This window comes from Lactuca saligna, chromosome 4 (assembly GCF_052625555.1).
Source record: "Lactuca saligna cultivar CGN05327 chromosome 4, ASM5262555v1, whole genome shotgun sequence".
NCBI classification, from domain to species: domain Eukaryota; kingdom Viridiplantae; phylum Streptophyta; class Magnoliopsida; order Asterales; family Asteraceae; genus Lactuca; species Lactuca saligna.
Window position 1 is genome coordinate 207,812,267 of NC_136420.1, and position 20,446 is coordinate 207,832,712.

At 30.3% G+C, this 20,446-nt stretch overlaps 2 protein-coding genes across 2 annotated transcripts; both read right to left on the reverse strand.

Annotated features, from left to right (window-relative positions):
• Nucleotides 1–1,810: 1,810 nt before the first annotated feature.
• LOC145040454 (uncharacterized) lies at nt 1,811–2,983 on the reverse strand. Its single transcript, XM_078988378.1, has 5 exons — nt 2,807–2,983; nt 2,482–2,719; nt 2,228–2,321; nt 2,013–2,140; nt 1,811–1,899 (listed from the first exon to the last, which is right to left on the reverse strand). The coding sequence occupies exons 1-5, from the start codon at nt 2,981–2,983 to the stop codon at nt 1,811–1,813; spliced, it is 726 nt and encodes a 241-aa protein (XP_078844504.1).
• Nucleotides 2,984–9,342: 6,359 nt separating this feature from the next.
• On the reverse strand, nt 9,343–11,661 carry LOC145043288 (lysine histidine transporter-like 8). The gene is made up of 5 exons (XM_078991889.1): nt 11,122–11,661; nt 10,753–10,886; nt 10,231–10,658; nt 10,006–10,137; nt 9,343–9,929 (listed from the first exon to the last, which is right to left on the reverse strand). The coding sequence occupies exons 1-5, from the start codon at nt 11,502–11,504 to the stop codon at nt 9,444–9,446; spliced, it is 1,563 nt and encodes a 520-aa protein (XP_078848015.1). The 5' UTR covers nt 11,505–11,661; the 3' UTR covers nt 9,343–9,443.
• Nucleotides 11,662–20,446: the final 8,785 nt, after the last annotated feature.

Here is a 20,446-nt window from a genome sequence, read left to right on the forward strand (position 1 = left end):
TTTCTAAATGAGACAAAATACATTTTTATAACTCAATTATTTTATACTTTTGATAGAAAGGTGTGTATTTTATAAAAGCTGGTCATTCAGATAAATTTTATATAACACTTTTGGTTATAAAAATACTTCGTGTCAAAACCTGTAAAACTCACCAACAATTTTATTGACGTATTTAAATGCATGTATTATCAAGTTATTTAGCATGTCGGAAGTATTCACTTCGAAGGCTCTCTGTTATCTTTATTATATCCTTGTAAACGTTGAATTGTTAGGTGTGTCTCTCGACTTGTGAATGTAATTTCTATTTCAATAATCATAGAAGATTATGCTTGTATTGTTCAATGTATGTTCAATAACTATGATTATTGGTTTATGTTGCGTACCTAGGCGATTCAGTCGGCGGTCGGGGGTGTGACACTTTAGTTTTATAGTTTTTCTGTGAAATGGTCCTTACGAAACTTTTTTCCTTAAGATAGTCCTTACAGAGCAAACTTTGAACACGAATCGTCCTCACTGTGGATGTTTGTTAGATGGATTCGTTAAATTGAAAGAATTTTAGATAAGGACTATCTCTGCCATTTTGTGAAACGTGCTTACAGACCATTTGTGAAATTTTACACAAGAACCATTTGAAATATTATAATTTTAGTCTCTTATTTTTTTTTTCTCTTTTAATACTTTTTATCCTCTTTTTTCACAACTTTGTTATTATATATTTTTTAAATATGTAAATAATTTGTGTTGTCTAGATTTTATCTAAAATATTTAAATTACAATACATAATTAAATATTTTTGTTTTCTATTTTTCATCTAAAAATATTTGAAGCGTAAAAACATCATTTTATTACTTTTTAATATTTGTATATGATGTAAGTTTTAAAATTTATCTTCATTTATCTTATACATATATATTAAGTTTTATGAAAAAAAAACATGATGTATTATTATAAAAAAAATATGTTTCTATAAAAAAAATAGCATGTTGGTTTTTTATTTTAAAAATATAAGTATTTGGTTTTGAGTTAAAGATTAAAAAAAATCTTTCGCCTTTGATAACATAATATAAGTAAAATTAATTTTCTACTACTTTGATATAAAACTTTGACATTTAATTTTTAAAAATTATTAAATTTTATCAATTTTTGAATATATTCCCTAATAAGACATAAACTTTTCAACGCAAAATAAAATTAAAAAAAATGTATGTTAGCTAATACCTACCTATGCTGCTACAAAATATATTCCCTAATACGACATTAATTCAGTTTAATTCATTTTATTTAAATAAAAAACAAATTTTTTAACAAAATTAATGCCATATAATTTTCATTTAATTTTGTTCAATATGACATTAATTATGTTTAATTCAATTTTATATAAGTATTAGCTAATATATGGTTTTTTTGTGTTGAAAAGTTTGTCTTATTAAGGAATATATTCAAATTTTGAAAAACTAAATAAGTTCTCAAAATTAAATATCAAAATTTTATATCAAATCAATAGAAAATTTATTATCCTAATATTATGAAATCAAAACCGAAATATATTTTTACCTTTAATTCAAAACCACGTACTTATATTTTTGAAATAAAATAGCACCACACTATTATTTTTATAATAAACTTTTTTTTTAATAAAAACACATCATATTTTTTCATAAAAATAAATATATATTGGTATAAGATAAATGAAGATATGTCTAAAAAATTACATTTTAAAAAATAAGAAATAATAAAATGATATTTTTATGCTTCGAATAGATTTAGATACATAGGATGTAATGATAAAAACCACACCATATGACATAAATTACCTTTTCTTGAAAACAGAAATTTCATCTATGTCGGAGTTAATGAACAATCTTGAGGATGTATAGTAGGTGTTGACACTGGGGCGATCTATAAAAAAAATTATAAATATTATTTAAATATAACCGATGGTCTATAAGACAATGTATAACTAATGTAAAAATTATTATAAAATTTTAATTTTTTTGAGTAATTGAGTTTACCTCTCCAAACATTAATTTGCGCAAACTGAAGTATAACAATGATTTGAAGATTGTGTGGATTGTCTTGTATATACTCTTGCATTTGGTACGCATAATCACCCCACAAAGCCAAGCGTATTTCCAAACCACTAACAATGCAACAACAGTTATTAAGTTAATTATATATAAACATATAATCTTTTAAGTATTACATATAAATATATTGAAAAACATACTTTTCATTCTGGATATGGATGTGAATCTTGTGTTTGGACTTCTCAGTGCTTTCTCTTGCCATTTCCCCAACAGCAACAACCAATCCAATAACATCTAAGATATAAGAAAAATATGAATGAAGTGGTGTTGAGAATATGGAAACATCATATCATATCATATATAAACATTAAATATGAAAACTTGAAATTTCATTAAGTAATAAATATAATAAATAAACATACCGAGTGACAAATTTTGAGGATGAACCATTGACAGCACAGATTGAAAATCAACAAAAGAAAAACCAAATTTAGGCTCGCTAAATTGGGTACATTCTTTAACAACGGTTTCTGCACAAACGTGAGTTTTTGATCTTGGGGAATTAACCTAAAAGTATTAGGCTTCAGAGATGCAAAGCTTGGAGATGTGATGTAATATGACTTCCCATCTTTTAAATTTTTTTTGAATCGATAGAGGAATTTTTTAGGGACCGATGCTTGTATTTTGCTCCCCTAAAAACACAATATATTATAAGCATTAAACATTAAAATAGATAAATATTTATATTTAACACATACGTAAAGATATATATAACATACTTGTTCATCGACCAAGATTAATTCAATGGACCATATTTCATTCTTGTTGTAGAAAGACATTTGCTTCCAATGGTTTATGACACGAACCTTGATACTCAAATCATCCCTTGTTACATCCAAGTCAGCTATGAAACTAATATTTGTTGTAGACATATCCCTACAAATATCAGAATCCATTCTATAAGTTAGATGCCAAATAATTGGTAACTACAAGAGAGTATTAGTGAAATTATCCGTAATAGTATATATGTACACTTCTTCAAAGACATAAAGATGCATACATAGCAAAGATGAATCAATAAACACCTTATATTCAAAAAAATTCAAAATGGTAAAATTGAAGAAAAATATAAAAACTGTATGGAGACATAAAAGCTTTACCAAAATATGAGAATTTGAGTAAAACAGAATAAAAAACAGATGAATATTTAAGCATCGTACGTATGATAAGTTTATTTAAATCAATAACTTAGTGTACATAATTGTGTTGAAAACATTAAAGTGTGTATATTCTGTCAATATTTAAGCAGAGTACTTATCAAAAGTTGTTTTAAATGAATAAGTTATGAAAAAAGCTGCAAAAGATGAATATTCATTACATAAACATCAGTTTCTTGAGTATAGATAATTCATAAAGAAAGAAATTGAAAACAATCCCAAACTTTGTAAAACTGTTTTTCCGAAAAATTAAAATGATGAATCAAAAACATAAAAAACGGATGAATATTTAAGCATTGTACTTATCAAAAGTTGTTTTAAATGAATAAGTAATGAAAAAAGCTGCAAAAGATGAATATTCGTTACATAAACATAAATTTCTTGAGTATAGATAATTCATAAAGATCGAAATTGAAATATAGTCAGTGAAATATAGACATCTTAATTAATGATTAAAAGATATAGATGAGTGGCAATAGAAATGAAACACAAACCTTTTATTATTATCATTGATTGTGCTTAGTTTTTCCTGTTCCATGGAAGTCATCAGAGCTCACAGAGAATGTCGTCAAAGAATGTGTGAAATATAATACTAAGTGATAGTAAAACCGATTTATTATTATATAAACTGATATATGCGTATGCCTTTATTTTGAACCTGATTTTCAGGGATTTATCTACGGTATATTTGAATCAGAAGATCAGAAGATTGGAGGATAATTGACAGGCATAAATTTCGGTTGCTGAAATTAAGGGATACAGGATCGTGATCTTCAATCTTCAATATTGAATAAGGAATTTTGAATTTTGAATTAATTTTGGATATGGATTACTAAATTGACGGATTTACTTTTTCTGAATGTGTACATGGGCGGGAATTTTTTTTGGTTATTGTTTATTGTGATGCCACGTGTCAGATTTGTAGCTTAATAGTTTGACAAGTGTAATTTAGGAGAGGTTTTTATTAGGATTAGAGATTATCCCATAATTATAAGATAATGACTACCGATAGATATTTTTACCCATAAACTTTTGGGCTTAATTAGTTTCAAAATAACTTACCTTTTTGTTGTGTTATTAAACTAAATTCATTATTTTTCTCTTTTTGTCAAATTAGCTTAAATTTTTCTTGTGGTTAATTTAAAAAGGCTATGTTAATTATAAAAAGGGATCAACTTATTATGATCATGAACATATTCCAACAGATTTACCATTCGATATATGACTTTTCCCATTGATGTACTATTATCAATCATCAAGGGACACTAATTACCATTACAAGCACTAAATTTGAGGAAGAGATACCACGAGATCACTCTCAATAAATCAAGTAATTATATGATTGCGAGTAAGTATTATATATCCTTATAAAGCTAGTATTTTTTTTTCTTGAATTTCATGCATTTAAAACCTCCATAAAAATTTGCCAACACCTCATGCATTTGAAATCTCACACCCTTTCACCTTCAAAGTAATTAATCACACATAATTTCATTCCAAGAAAATCGCACACTCTATAAGTTCAATACCTCATGCATTTCAAACCCCACAGCCTTTCACTTTCATTATATATGTAGTTATATTAGTACATTTTTCTTACAAAAAGTCGTCATTTGGTTGAAGATATTATGATTCAAAAGTTTTCGTATAGTTGAAGCATTTACGATCCAAATATTATGATTTGAAGAAATGAGTTATGTCGCATCGATGGTAATTGTAATATGATTTTTTCTGTCAACCAAAACAAATAAAGCTTTTCTATTCTTTCTTTATATTCAATTTCTCATTTGACCTTTATATGTATATGATTTGTATGTATTACTCAATTTTGAATGTGACTTTCCAAACATCAATGTTTTGCTTGGAATATATTTCTCATTTTTCTTTTTCAAGAAAAACATTTTAATTGCAGGTTAGTGAAAAATTGTCATAAAGTTTCTATGGTTGAATGGTGTTCAATAAAGAAAGAAGATTTAGAAAACGGATATAGGTGTTATTTATTTATTTATTTATTTATTTATTTATTTAAACGTATATTTATGTAACATTTTTATTTATATATTTAACCACCTAATGTTTTTATTTATTTGATTGTAGTTTTTCTATTTTGATTATGTTTATTTTCTATTATTATTATTTTTTTTTGGTTATCCTACAAAACATATTTACAAGACAATATTTAAAAGATAACACAAATTTTAACATTTGATACATAATTATGATGATTTATCATGATATGTTCTTCATATGAAAGTAATTTATCCATATTACTACGACAAGAATTACATATGACATTTACAAAAATATATATTACATGTGATTTGTTTAACATATATATGCACCTATGTATGTTATAAATTTATAATTAAATATATTTATGTTTAATAATTGAATTGATTAAAATGATGCATCAAAACCATTTATTTAGACGAATATAATAATAATAATAATAATAATAATAATAATAATAATTTCCTTATCTAATAAATGAATAATGTTATTCTCCTCTTGACATGTGTCATCTTATTAAACCTCCTAATTAATGCATATTTTATTCTCCTTTTATCATGTATCATCATATTACATCTCTTAATTAATACATGACATTTGTAAACCTGTTGATTATCCATTTCAAATTTCAAATTTTAAATTTCTCATTCTAATTATATTAAATTAATAACATTTGAATAAAAATTAAAATAAACTTACTACATATTATAAAGTGATATAATTTCAAATATTTATTAATCAATGATTAAAATTTATATAACTAAAAAATCTCTTAATTAATAATTTATTTAAAATAAATGATTAATAAATTTAAGTTTTTATTTTAAAATTTTAATTAATTGTATAACTGTAGTTCTCCCGGGTTATAAACTAGTAATAATAATAAATACACATTTTTAAGTACTGTATTCATTTGAAACTCACACTACAGCTCAAGAATTTTCTAATTTATGTATATTTATTAGTTACAACTTAAGAGTTTTGAACTTATAATTATTAATTATTAATCACTAATAACTTTTTATTTTCTTTTCTTTTATAAGGTTCTAAAGTTTTGCTCATTAAAAACATTAATGTATATGAAGAGATTTATGATTTAAATATGAAAAGTTAATATAAATGTTATAATAAATATTTTAGTATTTTTATGTTATTAAAAGTTGTAGTGTTTATTTTTCATATTTTTTATTATTCGTTGTATATATATATTTTTTTAATACACATATTATAATAGATGTTTTTGTATTTTTATATTACTAAAAATTGTAGTTCATATTTTTGTTCATATATTTGTTATCCGTTATATATAGATTATAATACGATTGATATATAATTTACACAAGTTTAAACGGTTTATAAAATTATCAAATAATTGTATATATCACAAAAACTTAAAAATTAAAGCTATAATCATCATATCATACTGTATTATAAAGGAAACATTTTTTTTCTTTCACCACATTCATTTGAAACTCCAAACTTTTCATATTTTCATACAATATACTTAGTTTATTAACTTAAATATGCTTTTAATTGTAAGCATTATCATAAATGAGAGAATTTATAACTTATAAATATGCTATACTTAATTTGTTAACTTCAATATATAGTTCAATAAATAACCTGCATTAATATATCAAATAAACTTAAAAATTTAGTGTAAAATTTAAAACCTAAAGTAAAATATCAGATAATGTTTAAAAAAATTTCAATATATATTTTAACATAGTTAAAAGGAAAACATTAAATATAGTAATAATAATAATAAAAGAACCTAAATTGATGAATCAAATTAACTAAAAGGTGTCTGGAAAATTATATTCTAACAATATATTTTTAATCTACACCGGGCAATGTGTGAGAATTCGTCTAGTTAAGATAATAAAAAGATGCAAAAAGTATTCATGTTACCTCAATTCTACATATGTTAGGTATTTCTAGCTTTGGAGTGAGCTTGGTGCGGTTCGGTGCGGTTTTGCTCAATACCGAACTGTACCGCAACTTCGGTTTTTTGAAGTTTAGAAATTGCACCGTTCGGTTTTTATGTGGTTCGGTTTTTGCGGTTTTTATTGCGGTTCATTTTTTTCGCTGTTTTTTGTCAATTTTTTTTATTATTATTTTTTGTTTTGCCTTTCGGTTTTTTTGTAGTTTAACTTTTATTATACAATCACCTCTTGGTTTGAAATCAAATGACATAACCATTTATCAAACATGTTTCTAATGCTTGAATATAATACGAATTAAATATAATATTTGTTTCACATTTACATGAGATAATATCAATTAATGTTTTTATAAAAATAATATTATCATCGATAGTACTCTTCATATTTAAATGTTAAAAAACATCATAAACATTATTTGTTCTCATAAATATCACTAAATGTATGCTTAAAAATATATAATCATTATCTGATAAGATTAATATTCATATTTATAGAAATTTTAATTATCAGAAGTTCTTCGTTCTTATAAATATCAACACTTAATATATATATATATATATATATATATATATATATATATATATATATATATATATATATATATATATTGTGCGGTTAAGTTTTTTGCAGTTTTTGCAAGACTAGAAACTGTATCGTACCGAAAATTTTCGGTTTTTGCAAGACTAAAAACCGTATTGTCTGTTTTTATTTCGGTTTCGATTCATACGGGTTTTTTCGGTTTGTGGTTCGGTTTTTGTTCACTCCTATCTAGCGATGTAGACATGAGCCTTGAGATTCACTCTATGATGTGTCGACAATCACTTCTTGTGGCCAAGAATATAAGGTGATGTACGTCGTACCCTGTCATGGTATATATTGAGAACGTTAATATGCTTTCAGCCGAAAATGAAAAATTTTGAATTCGCAAGGCAACAACATTTTGGTTTTACTCATTGGCGAGTTTTTGACCCACCTTGTTTTTATTTTTGCATAATGAAATTAAAACTTATGACTTATCAAAAAAAAATACAAATGAACCATCTAATATTTTGGCAATAAAAAAAAAGTGTATAAACTAGATTTTTGAAGTCCATAATCTATATTTTAATAGCCCAATATCTTTTAATATATAATCTAATACTCATAGCCTAATACAAGCTACAATAAAAAAAATTAAGTCACAAATCAATCGTTTCACAGCATGTTAACCTTCGATCTTCAATTCTTCATTATTGCTGATCTAATTTGCAACCGTCGGTAAATATATTCTACTTTGTTCACTTTGTGAAAATTGATTAAATTATGTGGAAATTTTATTTCTAATTTCTATATTCTATAATAACAAAGATCACTATTCATAATTTAGTTGTAGGTTTAATTAAATTAACTATTAGGTTTCTTTTATTTTATTTTATTTTGTTAATATTTATTCCATAATCATCGAATCAAAGGCAAAATTATTGAAAGTTTGGTAATACTTGGTGAATTATTATTTTTTCTAATTGTTCAATGAGAGTTCATGGTAGGTTTTTTTTATTGTTTTAAATTTTCAATGTGAATTGATTATTTGATAGTTGTTAATATGTTTGGTTATTTGATTGTTGTTTGTGAATTTTTGTTTATTTCACAAATCAAATCAATAATGTATTTAAAAATAATTTGATTTTTTTTTAATTTTACGATTCAATCCAATCCAGACCCACAACTAATATTTTTTCCTATCGATTTTATTTAAATAGTGAAGTGTATTGTTTTATGTTCTAGCAACATGTTTTACTATATATATATGAATCTTGGGAGGTATTGGGTAGTAAATCCCACTAATACGAGGGTTGTATCTCATGGACCTGTCGTGGACTATTTCCGTGAACAGCCTAACCCTGGCTACGTAACGCACAATTTAGGCTAAGTTAGTCACTAACCATCACACAAATATAGACGAAATTCTATCCGGTTAATACATCTACATTTATCCCAGTAACAAATTTGGTTTTGCTTGATTTATTGTATCTAAATTAAACTCTGCAATATAGCATTATTAATGCTATTTTTAACACGGGTCCTAACATACAGCTTCCTAAAAAGTTATAGGAATACTATACGATTAAATGACTTAAAGATTTGAAGATTTGAAGCTGCATATATCAGGAATATTATACCATTAAATGCATATTACAAATCATACAAATAACATACAGCTTCCTAAAAAGTTCATGAGCACACAATCAATCGCCCACTAAATGTTAATTTGGTTTGAAGAATTTCAGCTTAAGTCCGCTATTGACCATGCTCCATATTCCACCTATTGAAAACGCTAAACTGAATGCTATACCAAGCCAACCTAGTGTCCAATTAAAGTACCAATTGAAGCCATATTTCGCAGGCTTCTTGATAAGAACCCACATGAAACATGGGTATGCAAATGTGACTGGTAGAGTTAACCCTCCTAACAAACCCGCAATGCTAGAAAGGAAAGGCAATGCTACACCAATGAAGAAGTTAATAAACCCATAAACCACTCTAAAACCAGACCGGACCCACACAGAACATGGCCGGTTTGTTCGGCTCGTGTAACTAGCTTCAAAACTATCAAACACTGGCATCGAGTATATCTGAAACCCACTTAAGCAGCTAAACACGACTAGTAAGAACGTCATTGCAAGTAACCCTCTTGAAATATCATGACTGTGGAATACGAATAGCGCATTCAGAATCCCTCCCGATGGCATCTGTAGAAAAGAAAACACATCTTCAGCATAGTTACTCTTTTGAGAAAGTAGATTAACACAAATTATGTAAGCTTACGAGGTTTCCATAAGCCCAATAACCTCCGATAGCCACAGGGAATAGACACATTGCAATGAAGAAGTATGCAACCTTGGCTCCTTTCCACATTGGCACATGAGCTGGATGCTTGAACGTTGATGGCATCGTAGACTAAAAAGTTACCATTAAACTCGATGTTAATATATAAACATCATATCTTTAAGCTTATTAGAGAAAATCTCGACTGTATAGTAAACTTATTACCTGAATCTCGAGGACTAGATTGTGGCCTCTAAAAGCGAAGGCAATGATACCAAGTGCATTAAGGAAAGAAAACAGGGAGGCTGAGAACGAAGGCAAGGGGACAGGGTCATAGGAGATGTTGGGTGGCCGTGGTTGGCTAACGGAGAGAACCCAAACCATGGTTGAGTAAAAGATGGCCGTCACCGCTCCGATGAGGGAGAGTCCGGCGATGGAGTTCAGGTTTGGGAGCTGAGACAACACGATGCATAATGAAGTGAAAACAAGATACCATTCGATTGTCGTTAAGGGATTTGAAGTACAAAGTGGCCCACAAACAAGCTCGAAGAAGAGTTTCATAGTTTCGCCACCGATAAGAATCAACGCCGTCGCCGTTCCGGCGGACAAGTAAACCGTCGGAAATAGTGCTAGCCACACCCCCAGTCGTTCCCCTGAACCAAAAAACATGACACCATGATTAATATGAAAAAGTCGAGCTTTTTATTAAACTGTTTAAGAATGTAAATGGGTGTGATATATTGTTACCAAAAGCTGCTTGAGCAAGCTCCACATATCGGTTGTATCTCTTTCCTGGAACTGCTTCATGAAGTTGAACCAAGATCCATAAAGTGTAGAGTTGCCAAAAGTACGCTATAGTTAATGACACAATTCCCCAACTCCTGCATAAACCCATATAATGTGTTCTAAATCCATTGATGGATTATGGATACAGGATAAACCCTTATTATGTTAGAAAGGAGCTTTGTTATTATCTGTTTTGGGAGGGAATATATTGCGATTAGAGACGCCAGAATAAAGACAGTGTGTGTCAGGTGGACAATAAAAGCTTTTGACTAAATATTGAGATACGAGTTATGTATTTATGATATTTATGAGCAAATGATAAATACTTACCAGCCAAGGAAAGAGAAAGCGACGGGCAAAACCAGAGCTTGAAAGCCGACGCCGGCGTTGAGGTTATGAAAGGCGGCGTAATGAGCGTTGCCATTACGAGATTCGGTTATCGGAAGCCATGCATCTTGTGGGTTTAGTTTAGTCAGATGACCCACTTCCTCCAAATACCCTTTCATGTTTATCAACACCCTCTTCATCGGCGTACCAATCGGACTAAGAAACCTCGGTGTAAACGACGTCGGAGTCCACGCCGTCGACGACTTCCCACCTTCCTTTGACATTGGCCTGGGCGACCTCTGACCGGACGGTGTGAGTATCTCCGGCGTGGATGCCCGTGGCGTCGCTGGTATCGATATCAGCTCAGTCTCCATTCTCTCTTCCATTGATTCAACAGAAGGAGAAGAAATAATTGAATATGTAATAATGTCGTGTGACAGAAAGCTGGACGTGAAAAGTATCACTTATAGGAGGGTGTGGGAGTTTGGGACAGAGAGGTTGTGGCCGTCGATAATGCTTTTGGTAAATGGATCTCGAGGTGAAAGTGAGAGTGGTCGTCTGATGAGAATCTCTGTGATGATGTGTATGATTTGACTATTTGTGTCATTTCTTAAAAAGGAGAAGTGAGTTTTTACAGTGTAACCCTTCACGTTACTCTTTGTATGCAAAATGCAAATGTGTACTACTGAAATTTGATTTATTGTCCCTACTTTTTTATTGTGTAGGTGTGAATGGTTGAGAAAAAGTTAATATGTATTCATAAATTTATAAAAAAAAATTGTTAAAATTATATATATATATATATATATATATATATATATATATATATATATATATATATATATATATATATATATATATTCAGGTTCATTTGAAACGATTCTAATTTTGTGAGACCGTCAGACGAAATCTAAAAATAATTTTAAAATGCAAAATAAATGGAAAAATCCAAAAATTCTTTTTTTAAATATTATTTTCGGAACTTGAATTAACTAAAAAATATATAAAAAAAATTAAAAAAAAATTCCGTTTTTTTTTTTTGAAAAATACGTGAAATATTCTAAATAGAATATTACACTGACATATTCTAAAAAATAATTTTAAAATGCAAAATAAATAGAAAAATCTAAAAATTCTTTTTTTAAATATTATTTTCGGAACTTAAATTAACTAAAAAAAATAAAAAAAAATTCTATTTTTTTTTGAAAAATATGTGAAATATTCTAAATAGAATATTACACTGTACATATTCTAAAAATAATTTTAAAATGCAAAATAAATGGAAAAATCAAAAAATTCTTTTTTTAAATATTATTTTCCAAACATGAATTAACTAAAAAAAATAAAAAATAAATAAAATAAAAATAAATAAAATAAAAAAATGCGTCTCACGGTCTCACAAAATATAGATGCTATCAAATGAACCTAACCATATATATATATATATATATATATATATATATATATATATATATATATATATATATATATATATATATATATATTAAAGTTATGAAAAACAGTAAACTACTTTTTTTTTTGAATTTGGTCTCTATTGTTTGAACTAATGTTACAATATTGATCCTTCATCTTTATGTTTTTATTTACAAAAAATCCTTTCACTTTTGTTTGAATTTTTTATAACACTCGTCTTTTATTACATATTATTAGTATTTAGTCATATTAATATTTTTTTTTGATAGAAATGGTTCCTCAACCATATTTTGATCATTATTTTGATCATTTTAAAGTTGTTTCCTTTTTATCTTTTTTTGGTCCCTTTACTTCCGTTGGTTATTTGTGGCATCGTAGGTTCCTATGTTTTCGTTTAATTGTGACTTTATTAGTTGGTATTATTATTATTGTTGTTGTTGTTGTTGTTGTTGTTGTTGTTGTTGTTGTTGTTGTTGTCGTCGTCGTCATTGTTGTTGTTAGACAAAATTACACGATTGGTCTCTGTGGTTTACCAGATTTAATATATTAAGGATAACGATGGAAAAAGAAATTACTCTTTTACTCCTAATCCGATTTTTTTTTATTAATTTATATTTCTCTTTCTGGTTTTAAATTAATGTTTTATTTATTAGAAAATGTCCACCCAATATCATAAAGCCACCCACCATCTGTCATCACCACCACCACCACCGCCAAAATTACATAAATGGTCCACATGGTTTACTCGTGGTCACAAATTCAGTCTCTACTACATGAAAAGACCAAATTACCCTCACATTAACGGACAAAAACTAACGGTCTATATTTTCCAAATTGGTTTTCCGGTAATTGCCAAACATAGCAATAAAGTTCAATTTGTGAGACCAGTTATTTATTTTCCTCATTTATTGCAAGAAATAATGATTTGGATTTCCTTACTTATGTAATTAGATGACATTGTTTATCTTCCTTTGTTAGATCATCTCAATGCAATTCAACATGCTACTTTACATTACAAAGCAATACCTTCCAACCCCGGCAACGCCGGAGAATCCTTTCTAGTTGATACTTATAGGTTTTTTTGGTTTTCACATTTTTTGGGTAATCAATAAAGTTTGAAGGTAAATGATTTTGAGAAAATTCGTCAAATAAGCAAATGGAATTGAAAGTTTAAAGATTTTGACCATAAAAAGTCGATTTTGGTAAATCACCATCACTTTCGTAGAGGGTGTTTTGTGGAAAGCTTAACCCTTCTGAGGAAAGTGAATAGTTCTGCAAAAATGAGGTGGAAGAAGTAAAATTGTAAATTATCAAAAAAATAAAAAAAGTTGGTTGTCATTTTTTGGCTGCAGAACTGACGAATTTTGGAAGGAAGGTTGGGGCTTTGTTGCGGAACGTAAGGAAGAAGACGAAGAAGAGATGTCGACGAAGGGCAGAACACGAGGATGGTGAGGCGATCCCAAAAAATGCAAGAATTACATGCTGATGTGTTATTTGATGAATATGAAACTCATGTAAGTTATTATCCTCCTTTAGAAATTGTATGAAACCCTAAAACAATCTGGTTCCTAGTTTTGAAATTGTATGAAACCCACGGTATTTTATTTATATTGAATCAATTGTATGCTTTTTAGGGTGTTTCCTAGGTTAATTGATAAGAAACGGTAATGTTATCCCGATTTTTGTTATGGTTAGCTGAAGAACGGTTTCACGTAGGTGTGCTGATGAAAAACAGATCTACAGAGCCTCAACAACCTTTCCGAAGAACCCCATCTGTGGAAGTATGCAACAAACGTTTTTTGTGTTTTTCCCCTACCACCACAATTCCTCGTTACTATTCACATTCCTCAAAAGGTAAAAGGCTTCCGTATAGCCCCTTCTGCAGATCCCTTGGTCATTCTACAAAACTCAAATTTTCATGGTCAAAATGTTGAAACATGCTCTTCCCTTTGGTCATTTGATGATGTTTCTCAACAATTTTTATAATTAAAGTGTTTAGTATTTATTTTACACATATAACCGATGCATATAAATATATCAATTGAAAAAAAATCATTAGTGCCAACAAATTTTTTCAAATGTCATTAAAATATTAATATATATAATTTTTTTTTCCAAATGTCATTAAAATATTAATTTATATATTTTGTTACATCGCAAGATAACTCCACAATCATGTGTTTTGTGTACGCGCCTCAAGATATCAAGGAAAAAAGAGTAGATTATCGGATAGTAGAAGGGGGTTTATGAGTACCCATTGGTTTAGAGATTTAGTGAAGTTTGAGACGAGAAACAAAGGTTCGGTACAATGTTTTTTAAGAGAAAATTCGTCAAATAACCAAAGGGAACTGAGGGTTTGAAGATTTTGACCATAAAAAATCGATTTTGGTAAATGACCATCACTTCCACAGAGAGTGCTTTGTGGAAGGCTAAATCCTTCTGAGGAAAGTAAATAGTTCTACATAAATGAAGTGGAAGGGGTAAAATTGTAAAATCATACCAAAAAAGCTGGTTCTCACTTTTTTGGTTGTGGAAGTGACGAATTTTTGGAAGGCAGGTTGAGTCTTTGTTGCGGAACGAAGGGAAGAAGACAAAGAAGAGATGTCGACGAACGGCAGAACACGAGGATGGTGAGGCGATCTCGGAAAGCGTAAGAATTACACGATGATGTGTTATTCGATGGTTATTGAACTCATATAAGCTATTATCCTCCTTTAGAAATTGTATGAAACCCTAAAAAACACTGGTTCCTAGTTTCGAAATTGTATGGAACCCTTGGGATTTGATTTATATTTAATCAGTTATATGCTTTTTAGGGCGTTTCCTAGGATAACTGATAAGAAACAGTAATGAAATCCCAATTTTTGATATTGTTAGCTGAAGAATAGTTCCTCATAGGTATGATGATGAAGAACATGTGGGCAGAGCTTCAGCCACCTTTCCGCAGATTTACCTCTATGAAAGTATGCAACAAAGCATTTTTTTTTGTCTTTTTCCCCTATAACCTCAATTCTTCATTACTATTCACATTCCTTAGAAGGTAAAAGGCTTCCATAGAGCCCCCTCTACGAATCCCTCGGTCATTCTACAAAACTCAAATTTTCATGGTCAAAATGTTCAAACACCCATTCCCTTTAGTCATTTGATGAAATTTCTCATTTTCTATTCACAGAGCCGATAATTTTAATCAATTTATAAAGGATGTGGGGTTAATAAAATTTCTATTGGGGGTTCGCAAATTCACTTGGATAAATAAACTAGGAACGCAAATGTCTAAATTGGACAGGTTCTTAGTTTCAGTGGAGTCGTTTAATCTTTTTCCTCAGCTAGCGGCAGACGTGTCGGAAAGGAGGCAGTCTAATCATAACCTAATTCTCCTTCATTATGTTAAAAATAATTATGGACCGGTACCATTCCACTTTTTCAATCGTGGTGTTTGGTTGATGGTTTTCAAGGTGTTGTGAATTCGGATTGGTCCTCTACAATTGTTCCAAATCCCAAATCGAACTATATTATTCTTAAAGAAAAAACTTAAACATTTAACGGCGATCTTAAAGAAGTAGAGTAAGGAGCTTTGAGAAAAAGTGAAATATGTTAGGGATGATATTACTAAAGAGATTGATCACATTGATGCTAGTATAGATATTCATGATGCAACTGATTACTATCGGTTCAAGCGTGTCAAGCTTTTGAAACAATTAGAGGAGATTGAAACAACACAAAACATAGATATTACTCAGAAAGCTAAAATTAAGTGGGATATGGAGTGGGATGAAAACTATAAGTTCTTTCATGGAATACTCAAAAAGATTAGGTAAAAGCAGATGATTCAAGGGGTTGTGGTGGATGGTGTGTGGCATACAAACCCGATGGAGGTAAAGAACATGTACTTTAATTATTATAAAAGAAAATTTTAGGCCAATCGAGATTAATATTTCAGATGATTATAATCCTCGGTTTCAAATTTTTCTTTTTAGGAGTGTATGGTTTTAAAGAGCTTACCCAGGGATAAGGAGGCTAAGAATGCAACGTAGATGTGTGGAAGCGATAAAGCACTAGGGTCGGATGGATTTTCTTTCTACTTTGTGAAAAAAATTTGGGATGTTTTGAAACTTGATATTATGGCTTATGTCAACAAGTTTTTTTAGAGAGGGGTAATCCCGAATGGTTGTAATACTTCATTTATTACTTTGATACCAAAAATTCAAAATCCCTTTCTTGTCAAAGACTTTCAGCCTATCTCTCTAATCAGGGTTTACTATAAAATTATAGCTAAGATTTATTAGCTATAAGACTTTCTAATGTTATCAACTCTTCTTTTCGGGTGAGCAAACTACCTTTGTAAAACGGAGACAAATTCTTGATGGTCCTTTAATGCTTTTGGTGGTGATATCTTAGGCTAAAAAATGATGAAAAATATGTTGATCTTTAAAATTGATTTCGAGAGGGCATATGAATCTTTGAGCTTGAGTACCTAGATTGTATTCTTAGCAAGTTTGGGTTCGGTGAAATATAGAGGATGTGGATTAAGGCTTATAGCTCGTTCTCTTAGGCTTCAGTTCTAGTAAATGGGAGCCCTACTAGTGAGTTACTGGTGAGAGTATTGCGCCAGGGTGACCTACTTTCTCCTTTCTTATTTATACTTGCCATGGAGGGGCTTCATATGTTGATCAAGGAGGCTATGGATAGTTATTTGAGCCATGGGGTGCGTGTTAGATGGGAAGATTTTATTATCTCTTACCTTTTGTATGTAGATGATGTGGTGTTTGTCGTAGAAATGGTATGAACTAAAGATTAGTAACATTTTGAATGTGTTAGAGGATTTTTATAAGATTTTAGGGTTAAAACGTAATATGTAGTAGTGGCAGAGCCAAATGGGGCGTTGGGGGTACTACAGTACCCCAAAAAAATATTTTATGTGTATAAAAAAATGTAAACATATTCTATGTTAATGTACCCCCAATTAAAGAGATTATATCATGTTTTTAATGTCCTAAATATGATAACTACATAGAATATTTATTGATAATGTTTGTACCCCCATATAAAAATTTCTAGCTCCGCCACTGATATGTAAAAGTCTACTTTGTATAGGTGATGATGAGGTACAACACATGGCAGATCAAGCAGAATGTAACATTAGTAAATTCCCTTTCAATTATTTATGTTTATCAGTTGCTTCTAATATGAGTAGAGTTGATAGTTGGGATGTGGTGATTATTAGACAAATAGAGTTTTTGTACTATTATGTATTTATTCATCAGTTAGAGAGGTGTACATGTAATTTATTTCCTTATATATAACACGTAACTCTCATATCCTTTGACAGGGAACCCTTCTTTTTCCCTCCCTCTAAAACCGCCCCTCCCTTCTTCTTCCTTTCCCACCCATCAGGTTTCCTCACCTTTTGGCTTCATCATCATGGCCGACTCCAATGATTCCTCTCTATCCATGAACATTATTTTGCATCTCATCACCATTTTCCTTTCTTCATGGTCACTTGTCTGATAGGTGTATATGTGGCAACCAACTGGGTTTGAGGATCCTCGCTTCCTAATCATGTTTGCAAGCTTAATAAGGCCATGTATGGCCTTAAACAAGCACCTAGGGCATGGTTTCATCACTTGAGCTACTTTCTTGTGGTGAATGGGTTCACTTGCAGTCGTGCAGATCCCTTTTTGTTTGTGTTTAAACATGATGCTTGTATATTATACTTACTTGTATATGTGGATGAACTTATCCTCACGGGCTCCGACTCAGATATTATTCTCTTTTTTATCTCCAAGCTTCACACTGAATTCAAGATAAAGGATCTTAGTCACCTCAACTACTTTCTCTTTAGAAGCCAAGCGTCTTTCGTCCAGGTTGTTTCTTAGTCAATCCAAGCATGCTCAAGCTATTGTTTCCCATACCGGCCTACTTGAGTCGAAGTCCATGTCAACCCCTATATCCATGAGTTTCTCTTTTGTTGCATCTGGTACACCTTATGAGGATCTGGCCCATTATCGCTTTCTTGTTGGGGCTTTTCAATATTTGACTATCACCCGCACCCCTTTTATAGATAGGCTGGCCTTGGTTACGTTGGAGATACTCCTCGGAGTACGCTGCGCGTACTCACTATGCCTTGCGTACGAGACGATGCTCCGTGTAAGAAGGGATAGGTAGCTACCTTCGGGTGGGGCGACGAGGATAATTCAGAGCCTAAGCATACAAGCTATGTACGTGGGCGTACCCTGTACCCTCACAACAGCCCACTTACGTCTTCTAAAATCTGTAACTTTTGCATACGAGCTCTATTTTCTATGTTCTTTATATTCACGCGTAGGTGGGAACATACTCTACAACTTTCATTTAGACTCCTCTCGACTAATTTTGATATTATTTTTAAAGTTATATTTTAACAGACTTAAACAGTTAAAATCCATTAAAAATTCATATTCTTTTCATTTGACATTCGTTTTAATCTGTCTTTTTATCATTAAGCCCCTATTAATGAGATCATTGATTCTTGTTTAGGATGTGTTGGCTAAAAATCGATCAATCTAAAATTCGAATTTCGGGCTGCATACTGTTATGCTAAATCTTAGAAAAATCATAACTTTGTCATACGAAGTCAGATGTGGACGTTCTTTTTATGCAAGCTCTCGGTTTAACGTATACTATGAATTTCGTGTATATCACTATGGACAAAAATTATTTTATCGCAAACTCACTTTTTACGATTCCCGGTGTCGTGTTGATTTAGCCATCAAACTTCGACAGATCATAACTTCCTCATTATAACTTCGATTTCAGTGTTCTTTATATGTGTGGAACCCTTGTGAAATATTATATAACTTGGTTAAGGTTATTAATTCTAAATAATCTTCTATCAATAAGTCATTTTTGACGCTTATTGTCTCTAAATTGACTAGCCTGAATCTACAGGTGTTACATACTAGCATATTTTGATGGTTCTATTCTTACTTGATGGATACTTCTAAAGAGCTCTTATTTAGAGCTTAATGCAATCTTCATCAACTTCCAACCTCCCATGAGGATTAAATTCTTCAAAGGTTGTTAGGCTTTCTCTTCTATGGTTGTTTTAATCTTTCTAAGTCTTGAAAAATGATCCTTAGTGGGAATAAAACTAGTTTTATTTTTGTTCAAATCTTAAGTCTTCCGTTGCATTGTTTATGTTTGCGAAACAATTTTTGAATAAAAACCCAACAATTGGTATCAGAGCCATCTTTGCAAGATTAGTTAGATTATTTGTTAAGTTAATGAAATCTTTGTTTTTGGAAAAACATGGATGGTTTTCTCTTTGCAAGAAAAATACATAAATATTTTCTATGACAACTTTAAAATGTTTATAATTTTTATTTTTTTTACTAGAAGTTTACATGCATCTTTGTAGTCATCAAACTTGTCTTAGTAATACGTAATGGTATTCGCGTGCTAGTTAGGGAAAGGTAGTAGGGACTTCTTATACCTTTGATAGTAAAGAGTGGGTCGGAGATTACCCTAGGGTATGCCTAGGATGAGATTAGCACGGAAAGTAGTAGCAGTAAAAGGGACTTGGTGGAGTCAAGGAAGTTCTTGAGAAAAGTACGGATATATGTGGAAGATAGTATAGGTCCGTACTACTGAAAGCAGAGGATCCGTAGTCGAGTCAAGGAGGGCTGAGATGAAACCAGGGAACTTGTAGTGTGTAAGATCCCTCGAGTTATGATGAGTATCCTGATGATTGCTATGGGATATTTTCGAGTATGATGACGCTGCGTGGTAGACTAGTTGGCAGTTATGGTGCTGGAGAGGGATCATGTTGAGGCTCTCGAGTCGGGCAACTCAATGATTAGATGAGGGAGTTCATTTCATCTAACATCACATGCACTATCATTGACCAGACTCATGT